The 19666-nt window shown below is 31.4% G+C and overlaps 2 protein-coding genes across 2 annotated transcripts; both read right to left on the minus strand.

Annotated features, from left to right (window-relative positions):
* Nucleotides 1-666: 666 nt before the first annotated feature.
* On the minus strand, nucleotides 667-6612 carry LOC133880520 (serine carboxypeptidase-like 40). Its single transcript, XM_062319470.1, has 7 exons — nucleotides 6216-6612; nucleotides 5141-5248; nucleotides 4455-4729; nucleotides 4081-4338; nucleotides 2883-3094; nucleotides 1856-1961; nucleotides 667-822 (listed from the first exon to the last, which is right to left on the minus strand). The coding sequence occupies exons 1-7, from the start codon at nucleotides 6610-6612 to the stop codon at nucleotides 667-669; spliced, it is 1512 nt and encodes a 503-aa protein (XP_062175454.1).
* Nucleotides 6613-13209: 6597 nt separating this feature from the next.
* On the minus strand, nucleotides 13210-18967 carry LOC133880773 (serine carboxypeptidase-like 40). The gene is made up of 7 exons (XM_062319773.1): nucleotides 18512-18967; nucleotides 17048-17155; nucleotides 16124-16398; nucleotides 14300-14560; nucleotides 13864-14075; nucleotides 13605-13710; nucleotides 13210-13511 (listed from the first exon to the last, which is right to left on the minus strand). Exons 1-7 carry the CDS (start codon nucleotides 18888-18890, stop codon nucleotides 13356-13358), a joined length of 1497 nt encoding a protein of 498 aa, XP_062175757.1. The 5' UTR covers nucleotides 18891-18967; the 3' UTR covers nucleotides 13210-13355.
* Between the last annotated feature and the right edge of the window lie 699 nt (nucleotides 18968-19666).

Consider the following 19666-nt stretch of genomic DNA (forward strand, 5'->3'; position numbering starts at 1 on the left):
TTGGTTGATGTCCATCTAGAATGACATAAATCTAATTAAAAAAAATTAAAAAATTGCATCCATGCTATCTAGAAAGACATAGATGTAATTTTTTTTATAACATTTATGTCTTTCCAAATAGACACCAGAAGAATACTAGAAGAAACTCTAGCATTTTTTGTATCACAAAAATTTGAGTATTATACATGTTTTTATGAAATTACTTGGCATGTGATTTCATTGATATGAAAAGATTTAACACTATATGGACTTGATCGTTTAATAAAGCAACATAGTCATGTTTTCATGGTTAAAATAGATTTTTCAATATTTAAGCAAAGTTATCACATATATGTGAGAAGTACGATCTTTTTTTAATTGCAATGACAAATTTGGAAAAAAAAATGTATTAAAAAGACATGTGAGAAACACATGTTATAACCATAAATCAATATATGTCGTTTTATAAACTGGGTTGAAGAAACTTCCTTCGACCCATTTTGAAAGAAAACTCTGTCCAAGTAAGAAATCTCTGTCCTATTAAAAAAGTGGGAAAAAAAGAAAAAGAAAAAAAGAAGCCATTTAAGTTTTGCTCTAAAATAGCAACTTGCTACTTTCTTTATAAATCATGATAGTTGAAACCAAACAAATGAAAAATAATTTGGCACTCAAAAAGCCTAAGCTCAATCAAATTCTTTTACTGCCAGGGAGAGGTGTGCCATCGAGGAAATGCTTGATCAAAGAAAGTGCTCTGGCGGGCTGATAGCTCGGCACTTGGTGCCCTGCGTCTCTCACTGTCACCAATGTTAAGTCTCCCTCATACAATTCTATGTACCCACCAACCTGTAACACGAGCAATATTGAAGAAATACAAGAGATTAATTTTCATCGTTTTTGTAATTATTACTTCAAAATTTAAAAACTTTTAATGCTGGCTATTCAAGTTTAAAAAGTTTGCAATGTCATCCATATGTTAGGATTTTTTTTTTTTTGGTTAAATCATAATAGATAACGTGAAAATACTCATATTTTTTTCTTAAAAAAATAAATTTGATATGCTCCATCACTGACCCATGGCCTAGAAACTACATCCAGCCTTGTCATTTTTTCAAATTACCACTTCATTGTTAATGTCCTTCCTAAACTACCAATTGTGTCAATATCATTAATAAACTACTAAAAAAAGGTCAATGTCCCCTAAGGCCAGCAAAGAGAGAGAGAGAGAGAGAGAGAAGGTATCATTAAAAATTTTCAAATAAGGCAAAAATATCATTATAAATTTGAAAAAAATAAAAAAGAAAAATTTTAAAAACCAAGGGGTAGCTTGTTTATATATATATATATATATATATATAATTTTAAGATTTTATTTAAAAAAAAATTGTGAAGGGTATTTTTGTTATTGGGGGCACATTGACATTTTTTTATTGTTTATGAGAGACATTGACACAATTGATAATTTAAGAAGGACATTGACCATATAGTGGTAGTTTGAAGGGTATGTGTATTTTTCTCAAAGAAAATATTTTTAATCATTTAAATAGGGAAAAATTTTGTAATTTTAAAATTTAACAATGTTATAAGGGATATTTCACCATTTTACTGTCTGATTTAACCACAAACTATAATGGTAGGGATAACATTGCAAATATTTTAAACTTGAATACCTGACACTGAAAATTTTTAAAGTTTAAAAAATGATTGGAAAAGAGACCAACAAAATAAAAAATAAAAAAATAAGTGAAGTTTTTTCTTGTTTATTTCTATGAACTAGACTTTGGTTTGTAAGATAAGAAAATTATGAGAAAATACAGTTAAGTACACCAGATCTCAACAACTAAGATAAAAAGAAACAGAGAAAAAGAGAAATTACTACCTCTTTATTGAGGAACCAAGGATGCCAAGCAGTCTTTACAGTAAGATTCATTGAGTTTATAGAGTACTTTGTTGAAGTAACAGGAACCGCTCCATCAACGTCGCCACTGCATTTCATCCAATAGAAAATTTCATATTTGCATAATATGATATATATATATATATGATGGTACAATGGTATTATTAAATCCCAATTTATATAAAAAAAGTCTTAAGCTAACAGAAAAATAGTAGATTTAATCATTAAATTAATGAGTAATATTATATATCATATTTTGGGACAGTTGTACTATCAAGCAGATGAACAATAACTCACAATTGACAACAATAACAACAATTGCAATGTGTGTATATATATATATATATATATATATATTATTTTTGTAATTACGCTCTTAAAGTTTAAAAACTCTCAATTAATATATTAAACTTTTAATTTTTTTGCAATCATAAGCCTCCCATTAAGGTTTGGAGTTAAATTAGACGTTCAAAGGATAAAATGACTTATATATCCCTATAAACTTTAGAAAATTACAAAATTACCCATAAATTACAAATATTTTTCTTTTAAAATAAGAATATTTTAGGAATTTCAACATCTTGATCAGATTGAAATTTTTTTAAAGTTCGATACATTAGATTAAGAGTTTTGAACTTTGAGGGGAGTAATTGCAAAAATAATGAAAATTCAAGAGAGTCAAGTAAGTTTTTTAAATGACCGGAACCCCTCCAAGGTAACCACTTTGTGTACTCACCCATGTCAAGTAAATCCGAGACCCATTGCACCCTCTAAGCATTGAGGGTTTGAGTCTCTTTGCCAGGATGCTAGCCCCAAGAGATAGTTTGCACTTAGTGAGTTTCGAGCCTGAGACCACCAACTAAGCCAACCTCTTTGGTGTTTGTTAAGTGAAGTTTTTCCATACGTGTGTGTATATATATATATATATATAGAGAGAGAGAGAGAGAGAGAGAGAGAGAGGGGTTATATATGGTGATGTGAATAACAATGGCAAGGATGTTTTGTTTACCTAAAAATCCAAACTCGAAGTGCATTGGCCATAAACTCCCGCAGAAGGGGAATGATGGTTGGTGGGCGGTCTAACCATCTGGTTATGACATTACTGCATGCTTGCCAATCGTGTGTAAGTTTAGTTACATTGGCATGAAGGGCCTCTTGAACATCAGGCCGATTCATATAAGCATACACATAATTGTCGCTACATGGATCAAATTTAAATATCTGCACCACAAAAAAAAAAATAAATAATAATAATAATAATATAATTTTTATTTTTCAAGAGCATATATGTCACTTAGTGATATAAATGAGGTAAATTTACTTCATTTTACAAAAAAAGAAAAAAAAGAAAAAAAAAAAAAAAAAAGGAGACATCCTGTTTTTCATAACTAGTGCATTACATTGCCCTATTGAAAGAAAATTATGAGCCCAAATCTTGTCCTTTTATAATTTTGAGGAAACTTTACTTAAATCTCATAAATTTCCATTACTTTTGTAATCTCTCTAAAGTTCAAAAATTCTAAATTTAGTGTATCTAACTTTTAATTTTTTGAATCTTAGCTCTCTATTAGATTCTAACATAGGACGTGAAAATTAATAGAATATTCGATTTTTTTTTTTTAAAAAAAAAAGAATGGTTTGGTATTTTTGTAATTCTATAAAGTTTACAAGGGTATAATGACATTGTACCATTTGACCGTCCGATTTAGTTCCAAACCCTAAAAGGATGAGTGAGATTATAAATTTTTTAAAGTTTGATAGACTAAATTGAAAGTTTTTGAACACCGAAGGGAGATAGTTAAATTGATAGAAGTTTAAGGATTAAGTGAAGTTTCCCCTATAAAAAGTGTGATTTTAAACCAAATCGCAAAAAGTATATCGTTTGAGAGTGTGTTTTTTAAAAATTATGGTTTAAAAATGTAAAAAAAAGAAAAAAAAAGAAAAAAAAAAGTGTGCTTTCAAATCGTAAGTAATAGAGTGCTTTTTTAAAAAACACTATATTTTAAATGTTAAACTACAATTTTAAAGATAAAACTGTAATTTTACCAAATACTTAATTGTGTTTTTCAAATAGATATTTTTTAACAAAACTTTTTGAAACTATGAGGCCAAATGGATCATACATTTAAAAAAAAAAAAAAAAAAAAAAAAAAAAAAAAAAAAAAACACTTTTTTTTTTTTACTCAAAAAAAAAGGGGGGCACTTACAGAAGCTTTCTTGGGCCGGAATGTGATGTTGGGAGAAGAGCACAAGGGAGCATAGATGTTATAGAGATCAATGTCGATAATAAAGCCGTCAGCTGCACCAATGGCTACACTGCACTCATCGGACATATTGGCGGCAGGTGAGAAATCACAGTATTTTTGTATTTGAGACACAACTCTGTCTGAAACGACAGCGTGGGTCGCAAGGTAATCGTACATGCCTTGTTCATCAGTTTCATAATTCGTTACTGCATTTCCAATCTACATACACAATCGATCGTAAATCAATATAATTATAAACACAATACAATAATAATAATAATAATAAAAAGTTACTACCTTTTAATATATGATTTTATAAAAAGAGAGAGACATACAATGATCCCTTTGAGGTTGATAATGGTCTTGCCAGCCTTTTTGTTATTGTGGAGAATGATTTGTGCAAGCTGAGGAACATAATGCCCGGCATAGCTTTCTCCAGAAATATAAAAAGCTCGGTTTTTGTACTCAGGATATCTCTCAAGCCAATTCACCAAAAAAACATAATTATCTGTTGCAGTTATTCTATCCCCCATTTTACTGTAATCCGATGTTGTATTGGAGTATGAATATCCCACCCCAGCAGGTGACTCAAGGAATAAAACGTTCGCAGCTGAAGAGAAAATTTTAAAACGAAAAATTAGGACACCAAGTGGCCCTGTCTTAAAGGAGTTTACGTCATTAAAAAAAATAAAAAATTACATTTACCCCCCTCTAACTACCTTTTTTTTTTCTTTTTTTTTTTGCAATATCCTCAAATATTTCAATTTTTGCAATGTCCCTTCCGATCTATTATTGATGTTGCAATTAATGTCACCTTTCCACAATCCAAAATGATAAAAATATCTTTAGAAGAGAGAGAGAGAGAGAGAGAGAGAGAGGGGTATTTTTGTCATTTTGGGTTGTGTTGGCTATTGAGGAACGTTGCAAAAATGATGGTAGTTAGAGCGGTATATATTGTTAACCCAAAAACTAAACAAAATTTATTTTTCATAAAAAAAAAAAAGGCATTAGATAAATTTACCAGAATTCCAAGAAAATTTGTTTGTGAAAAGTGTTTTGCCATCACTGTGCACGCGAAATGGTCCAAGTTCTTGCATTGCTCCGTAACCAAGAGATGAACAAGTTGGGCCTGTACAGACAATAAGCAATTAAGTTTAATCATCAAATTAGAACATAGGATAATTATATAGGTGAAACTTGCTATAGATGATCAATTTTTTGTTATTATATGTTGTCCAATATAATAGTTTTGTGTCGGTAAATTTAGATGTCTGTTTTGAATTTAATTAATGGTGCTCGAGTGACTTTAATTTATGTTAAAAATACAAGAAGGTAATAAATTATTACCCTCAATGACAATTTTTGTAGTAGTAGTAGTATTATTAATATTAGTATAATTATTAGTTTAAAATGTAAAAGTTTCTATAATTTTTTGAATACTAATTAATTACCTTATTAGCTTAATTATACCATAATCTGCTTTGAAACCATTTGTCATTAATTAATATAGTACTGTATTAGTGATCTATTAGATATTGATTTATTTCTCTGTATAGTTTGACATAATTATGTAATATTTTGTATTCCCAACCTCATTACACTATAAATAAATTTGTTAAGAAAAAAAAATCTATATATATTTAAAACAAAAGAGGTCACCATATTAATTCTAATTGCATGTTAACGTACGTTGACAATTAATGCTAGAACAAAAAAGGCTAAATAATTTAATTAAATGTAACATCAATTCCTTTTTAATAAATATTTTCTAATTTTAAATTGCAAGATTGCCCAAACACAAGAAGCAGTTGGAGACTTCTCACATGATATTAAAAACTATGCATTTCTAAGATGTTAAAACACATGATAATTTTGTAGACATAGTTGCCGGAATTAATTTCTTTCAAATATTCCAAAAAAACATAAAAACAATTTTCATGTTTATGTCACACCACACTTTTCAAACAAACAAATATATATATATATATATATATATATATATATATATATATGAGTTTTTTTTTAATTATTATTATAGCTATTTTACTTGGACGTACATGATGATTAGAGACCGAGTTTAAATAAAGTATGAATACCTCCATTGAGCCAAAGGAGAAGAGGCATTGTATCCTTGGAATGCTCATGAGCTTCGACAAAGTAATAATAAAGCGCACGACCGGCTGATTTATTCACGGTGACATAACCACCATATTGAGAGAAATTCACCGGAGGTTGTCCGGGCAGTCTCTCAATCCTATCTTTCTCCTTGGAGCTCTCCTGAGGAATAAGAACATTAATATTGGTCTCATCGACGACGTCAATTACCTCGAAAAGACTTGTGTCGTCTACACCAAAATATGGCTTCAACATGAACTTGTTGGGATGTAGAAGACGTTGTTCTCTCATCATCGACCCATGAGTTTGAGCCACAAAGCATGAAAGAATGAGAAAGGCCAAAAGAACCCAACAACAAAAAGGCTTATTGCTTTCCATGGTACGTGCTTTGTGTCTCCTTTCTCCGATCAAAGGAGAGTCGGAGAAGAGAAAGGAAAAGAAACAAAGAGAAAAGGTGATGGGCAGGTTGAGAATTGAGATCCAATTTATAAATTATATGTTAATTAATTAAGTAATTACTTAATTAGTTCTGAGGGTAACGAGGCTTAGGGTATCAACCAATATTAGGCGCGAATAAAATAATATCTTATTTTCGATTATTTCCTTTCTAATCGGAAGTGTTTACCATCTTGTAAGAGTTTCTCGATTACAAAAAGGAACACTTATTACTAAGAATAAAAGAGTGTAACGGAATAGTTATTCATATTCTTTAGTTTGGTGACAAAATATATGCCTCAATTGGAATTGAATCAAAATTATTAAACAACACCGACATATATTTTTTTTTTTTTTTTCTAAAACTAAATTATTAAAAAAAAAAAAAAAAAAAAAACCAAAAAATGTTGAACATTCTGCAATATTTGATCTTGGCGTGAGTTGAACGTAAGAAAACTAATATATATTGGGACATAAATTTTTTACAAACTGGCAGTTTGTAGGAAATTTTATACAACCTAAATATAAGAGTGACATGTGTCATTTAAACATGTTAGAAGCACATGTTTTTTTATTAATGCTATTAAAAAAGCATGTGAGAAGTAAATTCTATTAAAACAACATGAGTTTCTCACATGCCAAAAGACACATGTCAATCTTATATGTGGGTTGTATGAAATTTCCTATAAACCGGTTTGTAAGAAATTTATGTCCTATACATAGTGTGGAAAAATTGCATGTAGTTAAAGACGGTGATGTTTTTCTTTTTATATATTCTATTTTATTTTTTTCCCCAACCGGATTTGCAAGTTTTCAGCCGACAAATCAATTAACTTAGCTTCCGGTTGTTGATTAGTCACGCAAACTGATAAGGATCAACTAGATCGATAGATGGGTTGTGAATGAAATAGAATGAAAAATGACAACGGAATTGATAACTCCTAATAGATTACTCCTAATGGACATGAAGAGTAATTCTATAAGTACATTAATTGTCCATAAAAAAATGAGGTGGCTTTTAAAATCACCATTGAATAGGCGATTGATCAAATGATGATTTTAAAAGTTACCTCATATTTTTATGGACAGTTAATATACTATTAGAATTACTCACAACCCATCGGCTGTGAACTCTAACTCTCATAGACTTCTCAATCTACCAAACAACCTTAAAGCAGAATGATAACATAACTTACCTCATAATAAGGAAACAGAATGATAAAGTAGCAGAGTGATAAATATAGCAGAATGATAAACATAAATATAGCCAACTAGCTACCTAACTTGAGAAGTGATAAGGATCATCTTCTCAGGTATTATTGTTATCCACGTGGAAGCTTAATCCAAGTAACGTGGGTTAGGCTTCCTATTCCTATGGACACGGTTCCTATCATAAACATACAAATATAATGTGAAGGAAAGATCTCGATATAGAAATAAATCTAGGAACTTTCCAACTATTTATGATTAGTTGCGGAGCCTGAATTTTGGTTCAACAGAGGCAAAATATAAAAATAGTGTTGAAAAAAAATTAATTAAAAAAATTAAAAATACAAGTAAAAAGTTGAAATAAATAAACACTTTAACAAAATTGAATTATTGTATAAAATATAAAAATCTAATTTATAATTTATTTTTTCACGCCCAACGTTAGAACAATAATCAATTTTTTTTTTTCTTAAACAAGGATTTATATATGGACCAATTTACTACATCTGCCTCAACATAAGCTCATTTAGAATTTGACTGGACCTCAATAAAATTATTGTTATTCTCTATAATTTCAGCTAACTACAATTATATATTTCATGCAATTGAAATATGTAACAAAAACTATACATATTCATAAACTTTTACATCATAAAATTTAATGCCGCTTACAGTTAAAAAATGACATTAAATTATTGTTTAAAATGTCATTAATTTTGATGCCGCTTATTGTAAAAACAGCATAAATTTTATTCCGTTTGAACAGTAAGCGGCATTAAATGTAATTATGCTGCTTCTCCTTAAACGACATAAATTAATGTTGTTTGTGTCCTAAGCAACAGGAAATTAATTTGAGACCACTACATTAATGCCGTTTGAGAAGCGGCATTAATTAAACGACACCAAGTATTTGGTACCGTTCATATAGCCTAAGACGACATTAAATGTAGTGTTTTTTTTTTTTTTTTTGTAGTGCGTGAACAATTAATTTGAATGAGCAATCTAAAGGTACAATTTTACATATACATTTTTATTATTTAATAATAAATTTACAAAATCAAGCACTGCCCGGACTGGTATATACTAATATACCGTATATTGTTAAACTAATAAACTTGTTTCAAAGTGTATTTGAGAATTATTCTGAATATTACTAAACGCATTGTTTAAAAAATATGCTTTAATCAATATATCGGAATTCGCAAATCTCCTCACACAACTCATAGTCTCACGCAAATCAATATTTTGGTCAACACAACGTAACTCAAGCTTTATTATTTAAACGGTGCGTTTTGTCATGTACTACACTTGGAACACATCATTTGTATTGTCTTCCTTCTTTGTGATTCTAATTACCTAAGGGATTTGATTCCTACACTACACTATCACAACAAGTGCACAACAACCCCTCACATGAAGGTGGGCCCCAGTGTGTAAGGACCACCCTCATGTAAGGGGTTGTTGTGCAGTTGTGTTGGTGTTATAGATCTAACATTTTCCATTACCTAATTTATACATCTCTGAAAGACTGAACCGTGAAGAACTGAAAGTTTGAAATAGTGAGTAACCTAAAGCTCTGAAAGACTGGAAAAGCTTTGCCGGTAATGTGAATGCCCCTTGATGAGTTGTTGAGGGTGGACAAATAGAATATTTATAGGAGTTTTACCAGGGGTAAGAAAAAAATTTGGGGGTTGAGAGGGGGGCAAAACAGTGTATTTTTAGACCCCCCCCCCCCCTTTTTTTTTTGTTCGAAATTTTCACTAAAACACCATTTCCCGCTTCGCCTTTCATCAAAACGGGAAGTTTTAGACAAGTTAGAAGCGCTCGAGCGCACAACAGAATGGCTTGAGCACAACGACACTCGTGTGCACATCCAGAATATCGAGTTCAGGAATCTAACTAGTCAACATGGTGCACTCGAGTGCAAAAATTAAGGGCTTGAGCGTAAAGACACTTGATCGCATTGTTTTCTGCATATGCATGATGGTTGTATAACCTAGATCATTGCAATTATTGTAATTGGTTTTAATGTTTAATTTCAATTTTGATGAAATATTTATCTTGTCTTAAAAAACTTTTTATTTTGATTGAACACATTCATCAAGTGTTATTTTCTGTGATTATGAGAATGATGGTTATACAATGGTTTCTTTGATATGCAATTAAGAGAGTTTGATAGGCCAACCGATGATGGTATTTTATTAATAACATTTTTGGGTGCTTGACAAACACACACAAGTCATATTATGAATAGAATGAATTTTCCTTATTAAATACAATATATATTGTTACAAGGTTAGTGGTGAAATCAATTCTCTATCATCTACTCTCATTTATTTGCATTTCAATTTGTGTGTTGGCATTTAGTTTAAAAACAAAAACAACTAATCATTTTTCTGATGAGTTAAGTTAGAGTAAATTTTGTTAATATTTGATAACAAAACCAACTCAATCCCTGAGGATTGACACTCTCTTTACAGTCCTATTCTACTATGGCACAATTGGATAATCTTATCACGATCGATCAAACTAATGCACAAGGATCGATCAGATGTTCTTATCATGATTAATCTGACTAATGCACATGGGTAATACAAAAATCCACAGAGTTATGATCGATTGGACTATTGCATAATGGTCAATCAATCGGTTGTTTGATCAGACGATCAATCGTTTGTTCGATTGGATGGTTTATTGGTTGTTCAATCGATCCTACGATCCTATCACAATCAATCAAATTAATGCACTATGATCGATCGGATGTTCGATCAAACCAACAATCCTACCACAATCAATCCTACGATCATATCACAATCAATCGAACTAATGCACTAGGATCGATAATGCATAATGATCAGTCTTATGCACAAGGATCGTTCGGATGGTCTTATCACATTTGATCAACTAATGCACAATGATCGATCGGAAGTTTGTATTATGATTAACCATTATAATGTACAAGGATAATAAAAAAAAAAAATCCATAGAGTGATGATTAATCGAAATAAATGCAAAATGATCAATCGAATGTTCTTATCATAATTGATCAGACTAATGCATAAAGATAATACAAAATCCATAAAGTTATGATCGATTGGACTAGTGCATAAGGATTGATCAGATATTTGATCAATCCTATCATGATTGGTAGGACTAGTACACTACGATCGATTGAATGTTCGATCGAACCTTTACTGTGTCTATCAATCGAATTCTATCAGATCGATTAGACTAATGTACTAAAAATGTGATACATTAATTAGATCATTGTGTTGTGTTAATAATACATTTGACCAAGTCTAGAATCCAATGCAGCAGGATCGATCATGAAGAAAATAATTAATATATATTAGAAAATGGTGTACATATATTAAATAAGAATAGAAAATTCACTAATAATATATAAAAAAAAAGTTCTATAGGTTTAATAGGCAAATATGCTTTTTATATGCTAATATAATTCTAATAGGATAATATCTTTATTATTAATAATTTTATTAAAGTGTAACTTCGTCGTGGCTAATATCTTTCAACAATAGCCCACCCCTTTAAAAAAAATTTCCTCCAAGTTATTAGTGGAAACCGTCAAAAGTGGTTGCTAATAATCAACTATTAGCAATGCCTTCTACTACAAAAAAAAAAAAAAAAAAAAAAAAAAGCATTTATGGACGGTTTTTTTCTACACGGTTTCTAAAACCGTCTAGAAAACAAAATTTGCAGACGGGTTTTTTAAAACCGTCTGTAAAAAAATTATTATGGACAGTTTTATAAAACCGTCCATAAAATTTCAGACGGTTTTAAATAAACCGTCTAAAATTTTTCATTTCCAGACGGTTTTTTTCTAAACCGTCTGTAAATAATATTTCCAGACGATTTAGTTAAAACCGTCTAAAATTTTATGGACGTTTTTTACCAAACTGTCTGGAAAATTTTTTCCCATCAATCCGCGTGATTCCCCTTTATTTCACAGTATCCCTCCGATTTCTTTCTCAACCAAAATCACAACCGTCCGATTAAAACCTTCACGCACACCTGTATTAGATACATCGATCTCTTAAAACCAGTTTTTAAAACCTTCAATTCATGCACACTGTATTCGTAAAACCAGCCATCGATCTGTTTCTCTCTCTCTCGTTCTTCTTCTTCCTCCGGCCCAATCCCCAAATTTCTCTCGTCCCTCTCTGTCTCGCTATCTTACTAATCTTTCTTCTTTTGTTGTTTGTGTTTTTTTTTTTTCTAGAAGACGACGACGACTCACCCCACCGCCGCAGGACTCAGTTGCCGGTGACGGAGATCTAGGCGTCGAGGTCTCGCTGAGGGGCTGGTTTTGACATCGTGGTGATGGAGATCAAGGCTTTGAACTCCGATCCGCTCCAGGCCCGATTTTTGGAAGATGGGGTTCGATCTTCCACTTTTTCTCCCCTTTTGAACTCTCTTGGAACTGTGTTGGCCGGATTTTAATGTTGGGTTGGATTTTTTGGGTTAGATTTTATTGGGGGAGGAAGGGGAAGATTTCGCCGGCCCTTGAAGAAGCTTTCGGCGAGGGAGAAAAAAAAAAAAAAAAAAAAAAAAGGTTTCCGGCGAGGGCCAGAAACAGAGCATCGCCGGCGATGGAAAAAAAAAAGGCAATAATGTCGGAAACGATAAAAACTCTGGACATATTTAGACATTTTGGACGATATTTAGACATTTTTGGACATATAAGAAATATATCGAGACAAAAGGAAAAAAAAAAAAAATTAAGTCTGGACGGTTTTGGGTAAAACCGTCCATAACTGTTTATGGATGGTTTGGACCAAACCGTCTGGAATTCCGGACGATTTTGCCCAAACCGTCCAGAAATTCATTTAGCGACTTTACATACTGGACGGTTTAAAACCGTCCAGAATTTGGTTTTTTTTGGTAGTATCTAGTTGTCGCCGCTAATATCTTTCCACAACAACCCATGCATTGGAAAAAAATCACGCCAAGTTTTTCGTGGCGACGTATGAGCGTTGACCAAAAAGTTGACACTAATATTAATGCTTTTGTATATTATCGGCAACAACAATCGATTATTAGCAGCGACCTTTCAATGTCGCCGCTAATAAGGTATTATTAGCATCCACTTTGAGGTCATTGCTAAAAAGTTTGATACTAATGAAGCAGATTTTTGTAGTGAGGCTTTGGCGGAGGAGGCTTTGTTTACGGAAGATATTGCAAAAATTAAAAGTTTGAGAAACCTTACGAATTGTTTGGTAATTATAGGAGATCGAGGATATATACTTTTTCTAACAGGAAAAAGAAAAGAACAAAAAAAAAGAAAAAAAGAAAAAAGGAAGAAGAAGAAGAAGAAGCAAATTTGGGTTTTTCTCTTATTAAGTAACAACTTGCTGCTTTCTTTAATTTATAAATCATGGTAGCTAGATGAAACCAAGCAAATGTACAATAAAATTAGCAGGGAAAAGACAAGGAAGCCTAAGATGGAATGAAATCAGTCAGGATCTTTTAGTGTTTGGAAGAGGTGTGCCATCAAGGAAGTGCTTGATCAAAGAAAGTGCTCTGGCAGGCTGGAAGCTTGGCACTTGATGCCCTGCGTCTCTCACTGTCGCGAATGTTAGGTCTCCCTTGTACACTTCTGTGTACCCACCAACCTGTGACACAAGCCCAATATCATTCAAGAAATTAATTAATACACCACTTTTCTAAGAAAATAAATAGACAGAAGAGAAGTAATTAATTTATACCTCTCCCTTGAGGTACCAAGGATGCCAATTAGTCTTCACAGGAAGCTTCAATTTGTCTATGGAGTACTTTGTTGAAGTAACAGGAACCCTTCCATCAGTGTCGCCACTGCATTTCATCCAATACATTATTTCAGTCGTATAAGAGTCTACTAAATAGCATTACTCAATTACGCACCCACAAACCGATGAACAATAATGACGACGACAACAACAATTAGAAAATATAAATGATAATGACAATTAATGAAGTTTTATTTACCTAAAAACCCAAACTCTGAGACCATTGGACATGAACTCCTGGAGAAGGGGAATGATGGTTGAAGGGCTATCTAGCCAGTTACTAAGGATATCACTGCATGGCTCCCAGTCATGTGTAAGTTTAGTTACATTGGCATGAATGGCTACTTGAACATCAGGTCGATTCAGATAAGCATACACATAATAATCGGTGCACGGATCAAAATTTAGTACCTGCACAACAAAAAATAATTAATCCAACTTTATTTAATGATTTAAATAAGGTAAGTTTATTACTTCAGTTTAATAAACCTTTATCACTTTTTTTTTTTCTTTTGTTTTCCTAGTCAAAATTTTATTAATTTTGTAGACCTCTTATATATATATATATACACACACTTAAGGTCTCTCTTAAACCTTTAATACTTGTTAATTAAAAGAGAAAAATTGTTACTTACAGAAGCTTTTTTGGGCGGGACTGTGAGATTGGTAGAAAGACAGATGGGAGCATAGATGTTGTAGATATCAATGTCGGCAATATTCGGGTCGACTACATTAATGGCTGCAGTGCACTCACTTGACTGATTAACAGCTTTAGGTGAGAAATTGCAGTATTTTTGTATTTGAGACACAACTCTATCTGGAACGAGTGCATGTGTTGCAAAGTAATCATACATTCCTCGTTCATCAGTTTCATCATTGATTACTGCATTTCCAATCTGCAACATATTACACGCATTAGCTTTTAAATTAGCATTTGTAAAAATAAATAAATAAGTAGACGTGCTATACGACATTTATTTAGACAAATAAATTTTTAAAGGCCGTCATATGTACTATTTAAATTGCTAAAAATATATACAATAAAATTACTCCACCCCTCGGAATCATTGTCCACTATCAACAATTTGACCACATATAATCATGACATACTACAATAAATGTAGCACAGGAAATGGGTGATGGGCTGAATGTGACCCAGATGGACCAGAGCTTAGCCAAATTTGTTCATATATTTCTGATGCCAAATAATGACGGCTGAAACAAAATGATGGCAAACTAGAAGGAATAAAACAAAAGAAACTTCACAAACTATCAACGATTTTGCACCACAGGAAGTGGTCAGTGGACCAGCAGAAGCCCAATTTTTGCACTAATTACAAGAAGAAAGAACTTTTTGAGTTGACTGCCCATTGTTCATCTTGTTTTAGCATGTGAAAATGTAGTTTTCCCATCAAATCAATAGCATTTCAGACATCATGACGCCAAAGTAATGATGTGACACTTAAGTTAATTTCAGATTCAAAAAATAAAATTATATATATAAAATTTGATTAGTTTTTTTAGGATTGTAGTACAAATGTTACTAACATTTTTCTTAAATTATAAAAAGTATTCGAGTAACCTAGTAACGCTATGTAGTGTTGAGACATTGCATGTACCTTGACGAGTATGTTAGAAATTTTAGTGGGAGAGTTTGTGTCGCCTTATAAAGTTAGTCGTACATTTAGAAAATAAATTTCCCACATGGAATTGGTGGATTATAAATTTAAGAAACAACTTGACTTATCATTTTAGAGTTATAATTTAAATGTAACTAGCATTTTTCTTAGATTGTTACAAATTCACCACTACGCTATTACCTAAAGGCAAAAAATGGTTGGTTCAGTATGCCTAATATTGTCATGGGTTTAGGTCCACTTCTATGGGGTCGGACCAAGTGTAAGGTTCATATAATTTTCTTTGTTAACGTTAAATTACCGGTTATCTGATGCATGTACAGTTATGTTTTGTATTTTTATTTCTTTCTTTTTCTCCAAATATTCTGCTTAGAAAATACTCAAACTTTGTCTATATAAAGACATGTCTGTATTATTTTGGGATCAAGTTTTAAAGTATTAATTAAATTTAAATCTTTCAGAGTTATTTTTTTGTGGATTATTTGTTATTTTCTCTCTTCCTAAATTCTTTTTTCAATCTTTAATTCTTAATTTATGCGCTGTCAGAACAATCGTAGTTCTACCCACATCATTATCTTAAAAGTTTATATTGATAAAAAAAATTACAAATTTTATTAATATGAAAATTTAATAGAAAAAGAAGGAAAAGGGAAGCAACAATGAGTAATATAACTAACTTCCAAGTTAATTAATTTCCATGATTTCTTCGTGTTGAAAAGTTAAGGTAACCACTTTCAAGTTATAATTTCTAATTATTTGCTAGAGAATTTGAACTTTCCCATTATTGGCCTATGTGGAGAGAGAGAGACTTAAGAGACTTACAATGATTCCCTTGAGGTTGATAATGGTCCTATTAGCCTTTTTGTTGTGATGAAGAATGGTGTGTGCAAGTTGAGGAACATAATGCCCGGCATAACTTTCTCCAGAAATATAAAAAGGGCGGTTCTTGTACTCAGGAAATCTCTCAAGCCAATTCACCAAAAACAAATAATTATCTGCTGCAGTGATTCTATCTCCCATTTTACTATAATCCGATGTCGTATTGGAGTAAGAATATCCTACCCCAGCAGGTGACTCAAGGAATAGAACATTAGCAGCTGAAGAGAAAATTCCAAAATAAAAATTAGAATTGAAACTAAAGAAGAAAAGAAAATGTAAACTCTCCACATTTTTCAGAAAAAATAATAGGGAAAATTTTATTTAACTTACCTGAATTGTTGATGCTTTTATAGTTACACTCATAAACTTTAAAAACTCTCACTTTAATGTATCCATATTTCAATTTGTTTTCAATTTTCTCCATCCGTTAAGATTTTTCAGTTAAATCTTGTTGAAATTTTCAAAATACCATTTTCTTTCAAAGATTTAGGCGTGAGTATTTTTGCAAATTCTGACCAACAACTACCATTTTTTTTTTCTTTAAAGATTTAGGTGTAAGTATTTTTGCAAATTCCATTAAATCCTTACCAATGGTTCAATCCTTAATTTTTTTTTTCCTAAAAAAAATAGTGATATTTTTAAGAATTTTGACACGACTCCCTAATGATTTAACGGAAAATTCTAACAGATTAGTGAAATTAAAGAAAAAAAAAGAAAGAAAAAAGAAAAAAGAAAGAAAGAAAGAATGAATACACTAAATTGAGAGTTTTTTAAGTTTAGGGGAATAATTTCAAATATAATAGAAGTTCAAGGGGTTAAGTAAAGTTTCTAAAAAATAATACAGCAAATGCCATTAAATAAATTTACCATAATTCCAAGCAAATTTGTTTCTAAAAAGTGTTTTGCCATCGCTATGCACGCGAAATGGACCCAGCTCTTGCATTGCTCCATATGCAAGAGATGAACAACCTGGGCCTGTATAGACAATAATTAAGCAAGGTTAATCATCAAATTATAACACATATTATTAAAAATACAAGAAGGTAATAAATTATTAAACAAATGCTAAAGAGTCAATTGTTTTATAATTTTTTTTTTACAATTTTTTTACACGTGTCAACATATGATTGAATGATGCTAAAAGATATTAAATGCTTACGTATAACTTTTAGCTCCAATTATATATTCACACGTGTCAAAATTTGTTCCAACGACAAGTTTAGTAGTAGTAGCTAGTAGTATTAATATTAGTTAGAGGTTGCACTTATAACAACTAACAATAGTTTAGAAAAAGTTTATAATATATTTTGAAATCTTTTGTATTAATTTTCTGATTTCTTTATTATTGTATTTCTTATATATATCAGCTTCATTCCATTGTATAGATTTATTAGATATGAAATCTACATATTTTTAACAAAAGAGGTCACCATATAAGTCTAAATGCATGTTAACGTTGACAATGCCAGGGAAAAAAATGATAAATTATTTAAAAAAATCTAACATAAATATATATATATATATATATATATATATATATATATATATATATATATTTTGTAATATTTTCTAATTTTAAATTGCATGATTGTCATAACAAGCAAGCGAGAATTCCCATGCACGCCGAGAAATCCTCCATAGATCCTCACACACTCCCACAAAAGCGGCCGCAGGCCACCACCCCATGCAGAGGGTTAAAATTAATTTCTTTAAAACATTAATAATATGACACAAGTTATTTCTACCTATTTTATAATCAAAATATATATTAGAGTAAAAATAGATAAGGGAATAATTATAATACTCCTATATATGTGAGTTTCCTCCGAATTTATCTCATTCAGTTTGTTATATTTGTCGATTTTCACGTACATTTTTAAAACAAATGCCTAGGTCGTCAGAATTTTCTCTGACCAGTTTCGAGGATAGTTAAAAAAGTGAACAATATTGTACTATGGTTTTTTTTTTTAAAAATCATTTTAATCTGTGGCTAAATATTGTTCTTATTGAGTTTACTCCAAGGAAATTAAGGAGAGAAAACTTGGAATGAGGAACATGCAAAGGTGTGGTGTCACTTCTAGAGAGAGAGAGAAAGTAGGTAAGATTTCTACATCAACGGTGAACATATCAAGAGTTCTAGGCCAGGTTCTAAGTTCTGTGATTTTTTTGGTTTTTTTTTTTTTTTTCATCCCAAATATCTTTCTTTGTCTCCCTTTAAAAAGGGAACCCCCTCCAAAAAAAACCCAACATAAACAAAAAAACAAAACAAATTACAAGTGTTTTATTTGAGCAAAGTGACATGATATTGTAGATTGTATTATATATGTATACCTCCATTCAGCCAAAGAAGAAGAGGCAATGTATCCTTATACTGCTGATCAGCTTCGGCAAGGTAGTAATAGAGCGCGCGACCGGCGGCTTTATTCACGGTGACATAACCACCGTATTGAGAGAATTTCACGGGGGGTTGTCCCGGCCATGCCTTAATCCAATCTCTCTCTTTCAAGCCCTGCTGAGGAAGAACATTGGTTTGATCAATGACAAGGTCAGGTGCTTGGAAAAGGCCTGTGTTGAGACCAAAATCTGGCTTTAAAATGGACTTGTAGAGATGGTGTAAGCCTTGCTCTTTCATTCTCCCATGAGTTTGAGCCGCAAAGCATGAGAGAATGAAAAAGGCTAAAAGAACCCAACAAAAAGGCTTACTTTCCATTGTGCTTTGTCTCCTTTCTCTCTACAGAAAGAGAGGAAGCTAAAGAGAAAGGAGGAGAAAGGCAATGGGTTGAGATCCAAGCTAGATTATTGTTTGTATATATAGTAGAAAAAAGTGTTTTAACGGTATATATATAAATATATATGTTAGAATATATTTTTCATATATTCTATATTTAGTTGATATTTAAATATTCTCTATTTACGGTTAATTATAATGAAATATTGAATATCCGAAAAGTAAGCAGAGAGAGAAGAATACAAGTAAATACAAGCCTAGTAATAAGGAATAAGAATGGAAAAAACCTCCTAGCCCCACAGAAAAGCAAGCAGAGAGAAGAACACAAGTAAATAGAAGTATAGTAATCATTACAATTCCAATTTTTCATCCGTAAATAAAAAATATTTCAATATCAACCAAATATAAAATATAATAAAAATATAATATATTTTTTTTTGTATATTTTAACAATAAATAAGTCTTTCCACAACCGTGAGGGGTTAGAATTTAATTTGCTTTTTTTAAACTGATAACTATTAATGGCATGGAACAAATTGGTAGTCAAAAGTTTGTACCTTTGCCAGTTGCCACCAATCATGTTCTGCCATGTAAGTGGTGTTAAGGAAGTGCTAGCTTGTTTCATTTAATAACACATGCAACGTTAGGATTCCTACCTCGCCGGCCGGCACCTTTCTCTTGGGTCAAGGGCTGCCCGTAAAATCGGGATTTTGTTGATATAATACCGTAGAAATTGGAATTATATTCTATTATTATTA

Source organism: Alnus glutinosa, chromosome 10 (assembly GCF_958979055.1).
Source record: "Alnus glutinosa chromosome 10, dhAlnGlut1.1, whole genome shotgun sequence".
Taxonomy (NCBI): Eukaryota; Viridiplantae; Streptophyta; class Magnoliopsida; order Fagales; family Betulaceae; genus Alnus; species Alnus glutinosa.

Coding starts and splice junctions, on each gene's coding strand:
- LOC133880520 (XM_062319470.1), bottom strand. CDS start 6,612: ATGGAAAGCAATAAGCCTTTTTGTTGTTGGGTTCTTTTGGCCTTTCTC. Junction 5,249..6,215: donor TCTCCTTTGGCTCAATGGAG/GTATTCATACTT, acceptor TTGTCTGTACAG/GCCCAACTTGTTCATCTCTT. Junction 4,730..5,140: donor CAAATTTTCTTGGAATTCTG/GTAAATTTATCT, acceptor TTTTCTCTTCAG/CTGCGAACGTTTTATTCCTT.
- LOC133880773 (XM_062319773.1), bottom strand. CDS start 18,890: ATGGAAAGTAAGCCTTTTTGTTGGGTTCTTTTAGCCTTTTTCATTCTC. Junction 17,156..18,511: donor TCTTCTTTGGCTGAATGGAG/GTATACATATAT, acceptor TTGTCTATACAG/GCCCAGGTTGTTCATCTCTT. Junction 14,561..16,123: donor TCAACCTCAAGGGAATCATT/GTAAGTCTCTTA, acceptor AATATGTTGCAG/ATTGGAAATGCAGTAATCAA.